Source organism: Anguilla rostrata, chromosome 13, assembly GCF_018555375.3.
Source record: "Anguilla rostrata isolate EN2019 chromosome 13, ASM1855537v3, whole genome shotgun sequence".
Taxonomy (NCBI): Eukaryota; Metazoa; Chordata; class Actinopteri; order Anguilliformes; family Anguillidae; genus Anguilla; species Anguilla rostrata.
The window spans coordinates 11211511-11227060 of NC_057945.1; the positions used below are offsets into that span (position 1 = coordinate 11211511).

Below are 15550 nucleotides of genomic sequence, written 5' to 3' on the forward strand. Positions count from 1 at the left end.
AGTCCGGTAAACAAGGAAGCATTTCATGTGGGTTTTGGTGAGCTGATACGTTTTCCATTACATCTGATTCAAGTGCAGCAGCCACTGCATTGAAGCAGTCCGTAAATTGGAAAAAAAAAAAAAGACAGGTCATTGAAAATAAAAGTGATTACCAAAACCATTTTTCATCAAAACTATTCTTTTGTTTTTTTTTTCTTGCCATCGGTGATTGAAAAATGTTTTGGTATGCTGCGAAGCGTTGGTCAGAGATTGCCTGTGTGATCACCATTGTACATTTAAATTTCAGAGATGTCGTCTTATTTCAAGGAGAAATTGTGTATTGTCTCTTTTCCAGTATTTCAGGAAAGTGTTTGCCTTGTCCTTTGAACAGCTGACGAGGACTTTGTTCGTAGATTCTGTCGGGATTTGTATCCCCCAAAACGGCACCGCGGAGATTGTCAACAAGTTTCGGAACAAATAAGCTCATTTTCAACAGATTATTTGGCTTTGTGGATTGAAGGGAAAAGACCTGATGAACAAAAGACCATCAGCGCCATCCGGTGGATTGGTGTGATTAAAAAATCAAGATTTTACTTTGATTGTCTCTTCTGGTGATTATGATCATTCTAGTTCAAAAGTGATTTCCATCCTTTCTGATGATTTCCATAAAACTTGAAGAATCCAGGGTTCTGTTTCCGCAGGCAACCAATTCTAAAAAAAAAATTGATTTGTTTAATAGAATTGAAATGAAACTGCTGCTCTCCATTTGGCCACTAGGTGGCTCTATCTTCTAAAATCTGCAATAATGGGGAAGTTTTATTATTAGCGCACAAGATGATCAAGCGACCTTTTTATACAGAGTGAAGCTATTGAATATAGTGAATACTGTTGGGATCCCACAGTAAACGTGAAGTAATTATTTTGAAGAGAAACGTGTTGGGGGGAAAACAAGCCATAAATATTGGTCACCCTCATCGAAACTATCAGTCAAGTGTCAAAGCTCTTCAGTTTTTAAGGAAAACGAATCCAATGTCTTTGAAGCAGGGGAGAGAGAGCTTGAAAAACAAAGCAGCGTAAAAGCAGTGGCCGAATTAATCGTGAACTCAAACCGCGTCACGGAGACGATGCTTAAGGTTTGGCGAGCAGCAACCTGCCACCCAATCTCATCGCAGCGTCTTGGAGCCTCTGTCTGACCCCACATATCGCGCGCGGTTAACGCGGCTTAAACAGGGCAGCGGCCGTTCGGGTCCTCAACTGGGGCCGGTGCCAGTCCCCCGTCTTTAAGAATCATGGCTCGCGTAATTATCTGTCGTGTTTAGAGCACAGTCGAAGGCCAGCCGCGTCAGAAGTGCGCATTGAAAGTTTGAAAAGAAATGTGAAATTATTCATCCTCGTGCTCGCTTTTTTAAATTATTATTTTCCCCCTCCCTCCGTTTACAACAAATTGCTGCTGCATCTCGTAAATTTATTCAGAACAAATAAGGCTGCCTCCGAGCGTTTGCTCATCTCTCCTCCAGCAACACTCCAGGACAGCCCTGCCATCTGTCCTCCTCTCTCAACCGCTTGCTCCTAGTCTCCTCTTTCCTCTGATCGCACTGCTGCTTGTGCAATACATTTGGGCGTGTATTTATTTATTTTGCTTGGTTTAAACTGATCAAAGACAAAACGGAAAACGAAACTTAAATGTAACGTGAACACCAGCCAGAGCGGGAGGGGGGAATGAGAACACGCGGTCAGGCAGACGCTGAAGTTAAGAACTGAGCCTTGAATCAGGGCTAAAACAAAGCTCACAGTATCGCACCAACTGTTCAAAGTCACAGATGCTGCCTGATGTACTGAAACCTTCTCCAGAACATTGCGAATTGAGCCGTGTTTTAATTTGCCGTTTTAGCTGTTCACGTTCATTTTTCACTCTGACCTCACGGAAGTAAATAAATCTCTAACAGATCTATACAAAAAAAGGGAAAACTGCCCAAGCAGCGACCTCAACACAGTCAGATCTCAGCGGTTCCCCTTACTTTGTTTGGCATTCATGCACATGCAATTTCTGGCAAACTCGTGGGCTTTTGTTCTTTTCTTTTCAATTTTGCGACTCCCCCATTAGACGAGTTATAGAAACAGAAGTGGGAAAGATTCCAGATTGCCCTCGCTATGCTAATGTCACATCGTCCGCGTGGCAACCTCACACAACTCCTACCTTGCAGCTCTTCTTTTCGCTTGAATAGCAGATGGAGCGGGGGGAGGAGGGAGGACGGGGGGGCGGTCGGCACACACGCGTGGTGACGACGGGTGAATCAACTGCTTTTCGCGCTGCATGTCTGCGTAAAGCGTGATCATGCTCGTTATTTATTTTGTTAAGTTTGTGCAGTGGCCCAGCTGGCCAAGTTGTGAACTGGAGCTGCTGAACTGACTCTGAAACCTACCCCCCCACCTTCAGCAAAAGGCTGAGACAAACATAATTGCTTTTTGTTTGCCAAAAGGATCTTTTCACAGACAAGATGACAACAACACCGTATTTTACAAAGAACGAATCTTGTTTCTTGCGTTCTATTTTTAACTGTAATCTGTGCAATTAGGAGAAACCACCACCCCGACCACATCAAAGAACCGCAAGTACCCAGACGCGCGATTTGGCACATCTCGCTTGTTAGAGAGCACCGTTCTGTGGAGGGTCTGAGAGCTCTGTGGGAAAAGGCGTTTTGGGTCAGGGCTCTACAGCATCCCCGCCGGCAATTATCTCTCCCTCTCGTTCTCGCTCTCCCGTTCGCTCCGACCGTCCCCGGCGGTGGCCGGCCCTCCCGGCTACCTGCGCCACAGCCCTGCCGTTTGATCAGGGGCTGAAGCGCGCCGAGCGCTTTCTCTTTGATGAGCTCGCGTCTCCGCGCGCCGTCCGGGGGAAAACAAGTCATTTCTCTGCGGCTGAAAAGCCCTCTTCAGCGGCCTCTTCGCCCTCCGCCTCTTCTTCTCTGAAAAGTCCCCGCGAAATTAAATCAGCCCTTATTGCGGGGAGAGGCCGGGGGAAGGGATTGACGTTTCTCCCCCCGTCTTTTAGAGGGAGTCGGACCGGAGCCCGTCTGCACAGAAAGGCGCGGTAGCAGAGTTCTGCCGGTTCGGTCAAATGAAACGCGGTGTTTCTCTTTCTCCCGCACAGGCGGAGAACTCGGCCCTGGCCCTGGCGAACGAGAGCCAGAGAGAGGCGTACGAGAGGTGTCTCGATGAGGTAGGTCTTTAGGTTTGACCCATTTTTTCAGTGACCATTCTTTTGATTTGGTTGTCTGGACTGTAATTTTGTGAGACTCGTTTGCCCCTATGCTTGTGTGTGAGAAGCTAGAGCAGGGTGTGGCTTCGCAGAGGCAAAGGTTTCTCTGAGAATCTTCTCATTTGTTTTTAGGTGGCCAACCATGTGGTACAAGCCCTTCTGAACCAAAAGGTGAGGAACGAAATGCACCTGCATTAAGGGTGACCACACCCCCATCCAAGCCGTCATGACGGGTAGCAGAACAAAATATGAATCCTGAGTTCAAACGCAGCTCATGTTTTGGCCCCCCAAGTGTTTCAGGACTGCGGAAGGAAGTTTGCCGTATGGGCACCAACCAACAGCAAAAATAGCAGTTCTAACAATTCAGGAAATATTAAATGAGTTCTCAGAATGCCTAGGTAAGGTGAATACCCATCCACTTATATTCTACGGAGACATTTCTACTGCTTCTCAATAAAAAGAACTGGAGATTGTAGACTCTCTGTCTTCCAACGTTTTGAGCCAATAGATGTCATTGAAGTGATTGACAAGTACTCCGCACAAAGTAATTTACCACACTCTTTCAATATGGTGTCTCAGGGCAGTTATTAGTTAGTTATATCAATTAGATTGAAATAATCTTACGTAGTGTCTGCATGTGTGTGTGTGTGTGTGTACGTGCTGCTGCGTGCGTGTGTGTTTCTCTCACAGGACCTGAGGGAGGAGTGCATTAAGCTGAAGATGCGGGTGTTTGACCTGGAGAGGCAGAACAGGACCCTGACTGAGCTCTTCCACCAGAAGCTGCACTGCCAGCCCAGCTCCCTGCAGCAGGTAAAGGAGACCTGCAGGGGGCGCTCTCATTGATGCTCCCAGGGCCATGGCTTTCAGAAAGGGTTTATGAAAGCCATGGCCCGTGGTTTTCTTTTCCAAAGTGTGCTCCTCTCCTGCTGAAAAGGTTGAATATCATTCCGCTCACAATGTTATGCACTGCGGACACTCTTCGATACGTTGGCTTGTTCTGCCTACCTCAAAGCAGTACGCAGTTTCTAATGATTACCTTGATTAATGGTCCTGTACATAAACAGGAACTGTGAAATTAAGGGGGGGGATATCAAATTGCCCGTAATATGGAGGTGGTCTAATGAGTAATTAGAGAAATCCTGATATCAGGCATTTAAAATGCTGACTTGGGCTGCCCTGGCTGTAAAGACCTTAGAGAGGGTGTTGGCCTGTGAGGAGGGCTACAGTCACACACTGAATGAACGCAGTCCTCCGCTGTGAAATTTCAAACGTTTATTTCTCCCCCTCCCACTTTTAGTCGACGGTCGCTAATAAAGTAACGAAGTCTCCGTGCTGCAGGCGAGCCTTGTCGATCGTGATTAACGATGCGATCATCGCTGTTTACTCACCATCACGATTTAGTTACGGCGGAGAAGACCGGGACACTGACAAAGCCTGTCTAAAATGAGATGACTCCCTCCACACTGTCTACCCACCTCCCCCCATTTCTCTCTCTTCTCTCTTCTGTCTCTCTTTCGCCCCCCTCCCTCCCTCCCTCCCTCCCTCCCTCCCACGCCGGTTCGGGTTGATTGTTGGCCGTCTTATCGGTTCCATTAGTATTCCATAAAGCCCGTGGCAGAGAGAGGCAGCAGGAGGGGGGAGATCTCTCTCTCTCTCTTTCTGAAATCTGAATATAGCCTTTAATCCGAACAGATTCGGACTCTTAATTGCCCAGGGGGGGTAAACCGGCGCATTCTATTACCTCAAATGAAAATGGAAACTGTCCCTCTAAAGCTCCCTTACCTCAGCTCAGTTTCCCTATTGGGTCTGGTGGCTTAATATTCACCTGGGGGTTGGGGAGTGGAGGGGGGGGGGGGGTCCTTTTTAAATACAGAAAGGTGCACCCATCACCCCCGCCAGCCTCCACACCGTTGCTCACCCTCACAGTGAATATATGTATGAGGAATATAATACACCCCGTCCTCCCCTCCAATGAAATTTAATCACAGTGAGCCGGGGTGGGGATAATAGAGACTGGCTTGCAGGGAGGATGTGATTTGCTGGGGTTTCAGAAATCGGGTTAAGGGGGGGAGGCCTTTCAGTGTGTGGACCTTGCTTTATTTGGGTGTGATTCTGTATGCGCTCCAATGAGTGCGTGTGTGTGTGTGTCTGAAAGAGAGATTACTATATCAATTATATAATAATGATTATTATTATCGTTCTGCTTTTAATAGCAATATGTTCACAATATGTCATGCTAATAAATGGTGAGAGAGAGAGAGAGCTCTCCAGGCAATTAAAGCATAGCAGGGGCCCAGGTATAAATATAGCACTGCACAATTTCATATTTAATAATAATAATAATAATAATAATAATAAATCACATGTAGTATGTGTATTCTTCTTCCCTGATTCATCAGTACTTTCTGGTGGGCTGCCCAGCTGTGGCTGAGGCTCTGATGCTCCAGTAAGGCCCTGTGTGGACACTGCCTGAGCCCCAGATGTTCTCGTTCTTATTGCAGATGCCACTGGTTCCCTTCCCAGAGCACAGTGCTGAGCCGCTGCTCATTGGCCAGGACAAGCCAGCAGCAGTACAGAGCGATGGGCAGGCCAAGGTGAGGACCGCCTTCGACCTAAAGCAACCGCGCACAGTCCCCAAAACCCTCTACGTACTCCCCACCCAAAATACTGATCACAGTATGTCACGCCCCTGCTGTGCCAGTCCTGGTACCTTTACGTACCATTACGTTACAGGCGTTTAGCAGACGCTCTTATCCAGAGCGACTTGCTCTACTTTTACATAGCATTTTACACTGCATCCATTCGTACAGCTGGATGTTTATACTGGAATGCCTTGCTGAAGGGTACAACGGCAGTGTCCCACCAGGGATTCGAACCTGTGACCTTTAGGTTACAAGGCCGGCTCCTTATCCGTTGTACCGCACTGCCGCCCCACCTCCCAGCGTCCCTCCAGCCCCGGCCGCAGTCGGCCTCCCCCCCGGCCGCAGTCGGCCTCCACTCCCCCCTCCCCTCCCCCGGCCGCAGTCGCCTCCCCCGCCACAGCGCCTCCCGGCCGCAGCTCACGACTCGGGCACAGAGAGGGCCCTCTCGCTAATGCACTTCAGGTTTTCCGCCGTGCCGCTAAGTGGCTCTCTGCGCTGCTCTGCGCTGCTGTACGCTCTCTCTCTAACGAGCTCGCGCTCGTTACCGGGGCTCCGGAGCGGCCCTGCGGCCCCTCGCTGAGCAGCGCTGAGATGAGGGGGGGAGAGAGGCGGCCATTTCACTCCCGCTGGTCTGCCGGGCGGTCGGGGTGGCCACCGGGCCGTGGAGGGGTCGGGTTAATTATGTGTCTTTGTCTCCCTCTGCTCCGTGTCTCTCCCTGTAATTTTGCTAAAGGGGCTGTTTTACCCCCCCCCCCCCCCCCCAATTCCCGCTCCCCTATGAACCCATGAACAAGCCAAAAGTTTTAATCGTGCTGCTTCTGGCCTTCTTCCTTAAATTGCCACTGATGTTGGCTTGTTTCCCCAGGGAGTCTTTTTTAAATGTCTGTGGAGAGCCCCTTTGTGCATTTCTGCAAAGCCCCAGCCATGCAGGCTGAGGGGTGGCTGGATATGCCGAGCCTAAGCTTCTAAGCTGAGAGTTATTGGAACAAGGCTGTTTCATACGGTATGAATTTAATGAATCGAACCCCTCTCCTGGGCACACCAGGGGGCAGGAAACGCCAGACAAGTCAAACGTGTGGCGATTGACTCATCACGCTAAAAATAAGACCCCCCCCAACACCCCCACCCACCAAAAAAAACCCTGGCGACCACTTTTATTTAACAGATCTTCTCTTCTCCGGGAGGCTGAAGAGTGGGCAGGGACACCGAGGGGGGAAAAAAGCCTTTTTTCTCCTCCAGATTACAGAATTAATTGCTTCTTTAATTAAAGATAAAGCGGTTCCTCGGGGTCGACTGGCCGGGCGAAACTCCGGCTCTCTCCTCCCCTCTGATTCATTCAGTCCCTCCTCCTGTCAAGATGTTCCGCTCGGGCGTAGCGCTCGCCCCCCTCCCTGACTCATTTCTGACCCGTGGGGTGCTGCGTGTTAGCGACTTCGCTCTCGCGTTAGCGAATGGCAGCGTGCTGCCACAGAGCCGCCGCTTCCCTGAAAAAAAACCTAACCCCTTTGCTTTCTTAATTTTACATCGTTTATAAATATTGCAGTTTTAAGTATTTAACAGTAATTGATACCCAATTTCCTGCCTTGGGAATCAGTGTATGTTTAACCGTTTGTGGCTAATGTGTTCCACTTCCCATTCTTCCACTGGTCACTCTCAAATTTGCAGTTGTGTTGTGTGGGATACTTTTTTGCTCACATTATCATCTGTTTCTTAAAACGTTCATTTGAAGGCCTGTGATTTCCACAAGATACATATTGAATCCTGTTACCCTAAATGCATTAAATGTCTGAAGTGTTGCTGCCTTTGAGACAATACTGAACTGCTTGCTTGAAAACATTAACATTTATATCATATTGGACACACTCAAAAATATTGGATGGTCAAAAATACATAGGAGCCTATAAGCAAAAATGATTCCTTTGTATAATGGCATAGAATTCAGGAAGTCAAACGAGGTTGGCGCTTGCACCATATAAACAGTCTGCCTCTGAGGCTGAGGTGCTCTTTCCTACCTGATTTAGGTAAATGTGAAGTTGTAATTTGACAGTTAAATATTTTTATTTGTACAGAGTGGTGGGGATCGCACTCGAAATGGCACGACAGGCGCCCCAGCTCCTCCGTCCTCTATGGAGGCCCTGTCCCCCTTCTTCAAGAAGAAAGCGCACATCCTGGAGGTTCTCCGTAAACTGGAGGAGTCCGACCCCCTGAAGTTCCATCCGTCCACGGGCCTCCCCTCGTACCCCGACCTGGGGCAAGTTCTGGTCCCGGAGGAGGCGCCCCTGGCCCGCGGCGGCTCCGCCCCCCCGCAGCCGCGCTGCCGCCACTCCTGCTCGGACTCGGACCTGCAGGAGTACGCCAACGGCGAGGGGGCGTCGCTGCGCGAGGAGCGCGACGGCCGCCCGCCCCCCCTGCCGCTGACGCGGAAGAGCCTGGAGAGCGTGCTGCAGTGCGGCCGGGAGCCCGCCGCGCCCCGCCCCGCCCGCCGCGGCGCGGACCCCGCCGCCGGGGGCGCCCCGAGCCCGTCCCGCGCGCGCACCGTGCCAGAGGAGCGCCGCGGCGCCTCCCCGGGGCGCAAAGACTCCAAACCCGCCCGGGCGCACGCCCACCAGAGCAGCCCGCCCAGTGCAGGGCTCGGAGATTCCCCACCGCCGGAGGACCCGCTGAGCTTGAGCCCCCCGGAAGGCCAGCTGTCCGGTGTGACCGACCTTCCTCTGAGCACAAAGCACACGGATGGCGTGGCCTACCAGGGCCTGAGCTCTGCCGGGCAGGTCGCGGGGACGGAGGACCGCTACCTGGAAGTGGCTGCCGACGCGGCGGACGTGGAAGGCGGCTCGTCCAGCGCTACCTCGAACGCTCCTGCTCACGGGGTGACGGCCGGCCCCCGGGCCGCGTACCGCGAGCGCGACGGCGAGGACCAGGTCTGCAACGGCCTGTGCCTCCCCTCCGGCGAGGCGCCGCTTCCCCCGAAGGCGGTCGAGAGGAGCGCCGCGGAGACGGAGGCTCCTCCCGCCGGCAGGTCCAAACTCAGCCCGACGTCCCCGCCGTGCGTCGACGAGGCGAAGGGCTCGCCCGTCTCCTCCCCGTCCCGGCTGCTCAAGTTCCTGAAGATACCGTCCATCGGGGAGCGGGCGCAGGCCGCCAACCCGCTGCGCCTCAGCCCCCAGCTGACCCGCAGCTCCAAGATCCCCTGCCGCAACAACAACTACGAGGTGTACCACTCCCCCGTCCTGGCCCGCAAGGCCACCACCGCCGAGCGGGACAGGCAGCCGCCGTCCCCCAAGGCCGACCCCTACCCCGCGACGCACTCCGCCCCCACCTCCCCGCCCAAGCCCGAGGACGCCGGCTCGCCCGTCGCCCGGGAGGTGTCCTACAGCAGCCACTCGGCGCCCAAATCCAGCCGGGGCGCCAAGCTCGCGCCCTCGTCCCAGCCCCAGAGGGGCCTGCAGAAGGTGCCGCACTACGAGAACGTCTCCGACCTCTCCTGCCCGGCGGAGGGGGGGGCGCCCCAGTTCCTCGATCGGCTGAAGGGGCCCCACTTTCTGCCCTACCCTCAGGGTGAGGACCCCGCGGACGGGCACGCTAGCACGTCGGAGGAGAAGAGCCTCGACGGTCTGTCGCCTCCCGCGGCTAATCCGCCTTGCGAGCAGGACCAAGAGAGCGCCATCTGGTACAAGATCCATAACCACCATAGCCTGCCCTCCTCCTCAGGCTTCCTCAAAGCCCAGAGTAGCCCCAATTACTCCAGCATGAGGGACAAACAGCATGACCGGGGTGCCCCTGACACTGCCCAGCCGGGCTCCGAACCTGTCCAATCTCAGTCCGTCGCCAAGAGGAGCGACCCGCCCTCCATTCCCAAAAAGCCAACCGCGGGCAAGTCCCCGAGCGAGTCCGGCCACCATCCATTCAAAGAGCGCCTGGCAGCTCTTGGCAAGCTCAAGAGCTCCGAGGATTTGCCAGTTGGCCCCCTGCCTGTGGATAGGAAGGACTTGCAGTGCGGGGGTAAAGTCACATCTGGCAGCGGTGAGAAGAGCAAGACCGCGGAAAGGCAGGCTGACCGCGGCGAACACCGACACTCCAAGTACACGGACTCCCTGGATGGCAAGCCGTACCCCAAAGCCAGCCTCGCTAGCTACGCGGTAAAGTTTCCCGGTCCCTGCGCGCCTTACGAACCTGGAGCCAGATCCTCCGCCGGTGGCTCCTCCGTCCCTAAGGCGGAGCAGGAGACCTTTCCGCCGAGAGCGTTTGTAGCGAAGGCGGAGGGCGCGAAGTACAGGGCGGGCCTGCCGTCCGCCGCCCCCGACCCCCCTCAGGTACTGCGCAATTACATGAAATGCGCCGCCGCCCAGAACCCCCCTCCCGGCAGCAAGGCGGGCCCCAGCCCCCAGAGCAGCCCCACGAAGGTTCCGTCCAAGTCCCCCTCCAAGCCCGGCCCGGCTCCCTCCGGCGCCCGCGGGCCCAGACCTGTCCAGGACGACCGCGCCGCCGCCGCGCCGAGGCCCTCGCCCCGGACCGAGGACAAGGGCAAGCTGACCGCCGGCAAGAAGAAGGGCTACGGCGAGAGCCTCCCGCCGCCGCCGCCGCGGCCCCCCGAGGCCGGCGAGGAGAGGAAGGCCTGCGCGCCCTGCCCTCAGTCCGCCATCGAGCAGAAGGTGATGAAGGGCATCGAGGAGAACGTGCTGAAGCTGCAGGAGCAGGACCGCGGCCAGGCGGCCGAGGTCAAGCAGAAGGCCTCCAACGGCATCGCCAGCTGGTTCGGCCTGCGCAAGAGCAAGCTGCCCGCCCTCAGCCGCAAGCCGGAGATGTCCAAGCTCAAGCTGAACGTGTCCTCCGCCGCCAAGGACCCCAAGGCCGCCACCAAGAAGAAGCTGGAGGTGGAGAGCCTCAACATCTCCAAGCTGATGGAGAAGGCGGAGGACCTGCGCAAGGCCCTGGAGGAGGAGCGGGCCTACGTCAACGGCGTGGCCCTGGACCGGCCCGGCAGGGGCCACAGCTGCGAGGTGGTGATGGACCAGGCCCAGGGCCAGCTGTCCGTCATGTACAGGGGCGTGGCCTCCGACAACTTCATGCAGCAGCTGCTGAACCGGTGAGTACCGCGTGACACCATCCACCGCCACCCATTCCTGCTGCTGGCTGTCCCCAATCAGCAGCATCTTACTACCTTTACTAGTCGGAAGTTGGAACCTTAAGTTTAAGTGGTTTGTGCTTAAGTAAGTGATGAATTTAGCTGTATTAATTCTCTGTCTTTTTTGGGAGGGGTGAAAAGGGTCTAGTTGAATGCATTTTGTGGAATGGGAGTTGTGGAAGTCATTAAAAGTTTATGAGGTTTTAAAAAAAAAAAAAAAACTTTTTTTGTAATTGCTTAAATTTGTTAAAGGTGAGAGAACTTCGCACGCCCTCTCGCTACGTTTGGCTCACGGCGAGCGGGGCTGTCATTCAGCGCCGCGCCTTCATGAGTAACATCCTCGTTTTTGGGCGGCTCGGCTAAGCGCCCCTTTGAGTCACTTTCCTGTCTGTTCCATTAGCGGTATTCAGGGGGCACAATTACACCGCGCTCTTCAATTTAAACGCCTCATTACCTCCTCTCTGCCGTTGTCGTCGTGCGACCAGGGTGGACGAGAGGGACCCCGGCAGCTTCGGCCTGGCGCACCGGCGCCTCTCCTTCGACTCCAAGAAGTCCCGGCCCGTCATCGGCTACCAGAGGAACGGCATCAGCCACGCCCGGAGCCGGGAAGAGATGGGAAAGGTGCCCGGAACTCCGAACGCCGCGTTCCGCTTGTGAATGTGTACAATCGTGTTAACGCGATACTCGGTTTAAGGAAAAGCTGTTCTGTGGTACCTCTTTAACTCCCGCATTTTGCTGGGAATGGACTAGTTCCGTGGGCATCTCCCAGGCCACCGGTTGCTCTTGCTGAAATGTCTTACTATTGTAGCTTCCGAGCATTTATTTATTTTTCTTAATGCTTCCCCTCCCCCCCCCTTTTCACTCCAATGTGGAATGCCCACTCATGCAATACCAGATATGATGCCAACCCGGGCGGTTCACCCATGCACTAAAACAGTGCCTAGACAGGATAAGCTACCCAGCAACCATTGCTGCCTAGCCTATCTGACATGTACCTGGTGTGCTAGCATTTCTTATGTTAGCTATGTCCACATATCAGCACGCTGGGTCAGACCGGGGACAGGGAGTACATGAAAGCCTGCAAAAGCAAAATCACAGAGAGAAAGCTGCAGGGAGCTACAGTTTTAAGCTAGAATGGGTTACCTTGCATTAAACGCAGATCCCGATCACGCCAAGCGGGAACAGCTCGTGCATCTTTAGTTATCCTTCGCCATTTTGATGAGGGTCATGGTAGTGTGCGCTGTGTTGCTAATATATGCTGTTCTCTTGTGTCCGGGGCTGTGTTATCCAGTCAGGCTTATTCGACGTGTCTTTATTCATACTATCTGCTATCTGAAAGGGAGCCGCTGCTGCACGCGGTGCGGTTTTGCCGTTCTCACCGCCTCTGGTTTCCTCAGGGTTCGGACCTGGTCAGCAAAGAGGACATTGCTTCAGAGGAGAGCTTGGCCGAGTCCATGGGCTCACAGCACTTTGCGGGTGAGAAAACAACGCGGTCAGCACACTTGGTTTCAGACACACGTTGAAAATGACTCTGCAGATTTATCCAGTCCCTGATAGTTTAGTGCTCAGCAAAGGAAGGAGTACCTGAACTGCAGTTGAACTGTCAGCAAGTTCATTTGGACTCAGGGATTATGTGCGTCCCTAATTTTGGATTTTCCACCCTAATAGCAGCAGTTGGGGACATAATAAAAGCTCAGTCTGTATGTGGGAGAGGAGGCTTCTATAATATATTTTTTAATGATTATGCATTAGCTTTAGTCATAATTGTGGAAGGAATTGAGTATGTCTAGGCTACTATTCTTCTTTTAACCCCCCCCCCCCTTCCCCCCTCCCTCTATTTTTAAGGTTCAGGTGCCTCCATGCGCACCCTTGACAGCGGCATCGGCACCTTCCCTCTGCCGGACTACGTAGGCGGTGCGGCGGGGAAAAGCATCCCCAAGGCGAGGCCACAGGGGGAGCAGGAATCTGCCTCCCACGGGAAACCGGGGCTCGTGACGAAGGTTCCGCGCAAGGCCCGGACGCTGGAGCGGGAGCTGTCGTCCCTGGAGGAGGTGAACCCCTCCGCCCTGTACGGTGCCTCCCTGGAGGGCAGGGGGCCCAGCATCCTGCTGTCCAGCACCATCCACGAAGGTACCCGCACACGAGAGAATGTCCACTGCTAATGCACGGGATTACCTACTGGGACCAGTATACGGGCTGGACGTGGGAAGCTTAATGTGCTGCAAGCAAGGCTTTACGCAGGCACTCTGGCCTGAAATTTTTATTTCGTTAACCGTAAAAAAAAAGATTTTCTGGGCACTGACTCAGTGGCATAAACCAGAGCGAGCCCTAGAAAGGCTCTGATGTTAGACAGGGGGAACCCGAACACAGGACACATTTTTAAAACTATTGTTTTATTTATTTAATGAAAACAGCCATATCACGCGTGTGAAAAAGCAAATGCCCCCTTAAACTTAATCTTCACCACCTTTGTCTTCACCACCTTCAGCAGCAATTACTGTCACCAAACACTTCCTGTAATTTGATATCCGTCTTTCACGTTGCTATGGAGACGTTTTAGCCCACTCTTCTTTGCAGAACTTTACTTCGCACAAATTGGTAGGTTTTCGAGCATGAACTGCTCATTTGGGTTCAAGTCAGGACTTTGTCTAGGCCACTCCAAAACTTTAATTTGGTTTCTTTTCAGCCATTCAGATATGGACTCGCTTTTGTGTTCTGGACCATTGTCTTGCTGCATAGCCCAATTATGCTTCAGCTTCGGCTCACAGACAGATGACAGGACATTCGCCATAAGAATTTTCTGGTACAGAGTGGAATTCATGGTACCTTTAATAACAGCAGGTTGTCCAGGTTCCGAGGCAGTAAAGCATCCCCACACCATCACACTAGCACCACGGTTGGCTGTTGGTATGGTGTTCTTACTGTGAAATACTCTATTTGCTTTATGCCAGACATAATGGGACCTGTGTCATTCAAAAGTTTCACTTTTGACTCGACCTGTCCATAGAACATTATCCCAAAAGGCTTGGGGATCCTCCAGGTGTTTTTTGTAAATGTGAGACGAGCGTTGATGTTTCTTTTGGTTAGCAGTGGTTTCTGCCTTGCTGTTCTCATGTGAACCTTTTTTCGCCCAGCCTCTTTCTCATTGTGGAGTCATGAACACTGACCGTAGCCTAGGCTGGAGAGGCCAGCAGGTTTTTGATGTTCTTTTGGGATCTTTTGTGACTTCCCGGAAGAGTTGTCGCTGTGAGATTTTGGGACGCTGGCCACTCCTATTGTTACAAGTGTTCTCCTTTTGAAAATAATGGCTCTCACTGTGGTTTTCTGGATTTCCAGAGCCTTAGAAATGGCTTTGAAACCCTTTCCAGACTGATTTTTTCTTTCTGGCATTTCCTTTGATCGCGGCATAGTGTTTTTGTAGAAACTTTGTGGTGACTACTTCACTCTGATGGTAAGGTTCAATATAAGTGAGGTTTAGTTTCAGCTGGGCTGGGTGCAATCAAGCCTGGTTGTGTTCAATCATCTGAATCTAATTGTTAATTAAATGTGGCTCATCAGTTGATTGAGGCATTCGGGTGCTGCTCTCTTTGACTGTCCCACAGATGTGGACGCCTATGGGGCACACATGCGGTCTCCGCCCTCCAAGAACTGGACCTTCCCCAACCTGAAGGCGTCCACAGGTCCTGCTGACATGTACCTGGGGGTCAAAGGGGAGGTGGAGCCTGCAGCCCAGGGAAGTCCTTTCAGGCAGGTGAGTGCCCCCCCCCCTCCTCTGTCCTCTCGTAATCTATCATTAAAAGTGCTTTACATTACAATTATGGTAAATGGACTGCATTTATATAGCGCTTTTATCCAAAGTGCTTTACAATTGATGCCTCTCATTCGCCAGAGCAGTTAGGGGTTAGGGGTCTTGCTCAAGGACACTTCGACACGCCCAGGGCGGGGTTTGAACCGGCAACCCTCCGACTGCCAGACAATCGGTCTTACCTCCTGAGCTATGTCGCCCCAATTGACAATGACAATTATTAGGCAGACGCTCCTATCTTGCGTGAAGAACAGCAGTGGAGAACATATGCTATTTATTTTAAATCGTTTACTACAGCCATTTTGTGTGTTCATGTACGATATACGACATGTACAGTTTATCCGTATCTATTTCTAGTTGGAAAGAATGGGTTGGGGGCGGCTCCCTAACCTTAAGTGGTGGATGGTGAACTGGATTCACTGTAGGAAACTGTCTTCAGCCTCAGCCGGAGTCGCCGTAGGAGCAATTAGAGAGAAATGGTGGCACGGAGTGGGTGAGATTGACCCAAATCAGAGGAAATGGGCCTGGCTTGGTCAGAGCCATTTAGGGCCCCAACTGCCACCATCTCAAATGGACTCCATTTTCCGTTGGCCTTGAAGTGCTCTGTAATTGCACAGCTTTTTTGAAAGCATTCAGGAGCATTTCCCTGCCCAGAGAAGTGAAAGCTTTTCCACACAGAACGTTTGACACAAAATGGCACCATGTAGATGGAGTAACAGCTGGAGACTTACATTTGTTTAGTC

The 15550-nt window shown here is 52.6% G+C and overlaps 2 protein-coding genes across 4 annotated transcripts in view; both read left to right on the top strand.

Moving 5' to 3' along the window:
• Positions 1 to 15550, top strand: part of LOC135237099 (HIG1 domain family member 1A, mitochondrial-like) — a 193315-nt gene that overhangs the window by 82798 nt on the left and 94967 nt on the right. The gene's annotated exons all lie outside the window — the stretch shown is intronic.
• LOC135237486 (nck-associated protein 5-like) overlaps positions 1 to 15550 on the top strand; it is a 68359-nt gene that overhangs the window by 49193 nt on the left and 3616 nt on the right. For all 3 annotated transcript variants that reach the window (XM_064304643.1, XM_064304645.1, XM_064304644.1), the window contains exons 5-13: positions 3131 to 3199; positions 3371 to 3409; positions 3929 to 4048; positions 5740 to 5832; positions 7950 to 10963; positions 11488 to 11623; positions 12400 to 12478; positions 12848 to 13132; positions 14605 to 14753. In XM_064304643.1, the coding sequence (XP_064160713.1) occupies positions 3131 to 3199; positions 3371 to 3409; positions 3929 to 4048; positions 5740 to 5832; positions 7950 to 10963; positions 11488 to 11623; positions 12400 to 12478; positions 12848 to 13132; positions 14605 to 14753 (3984 nt within the window). The remainder of the gene's footprint in view (positions 1 to 3130; positions 3200 to 3370; positions 3410 to 3928; positions 4049 to 5739; positions 5833 to 7949; positions 10964 to 11487; positions 11624 to 12399; positions 12479 to 12847; positions 13133 to 14604; positions 14754 to 15550) is intronic.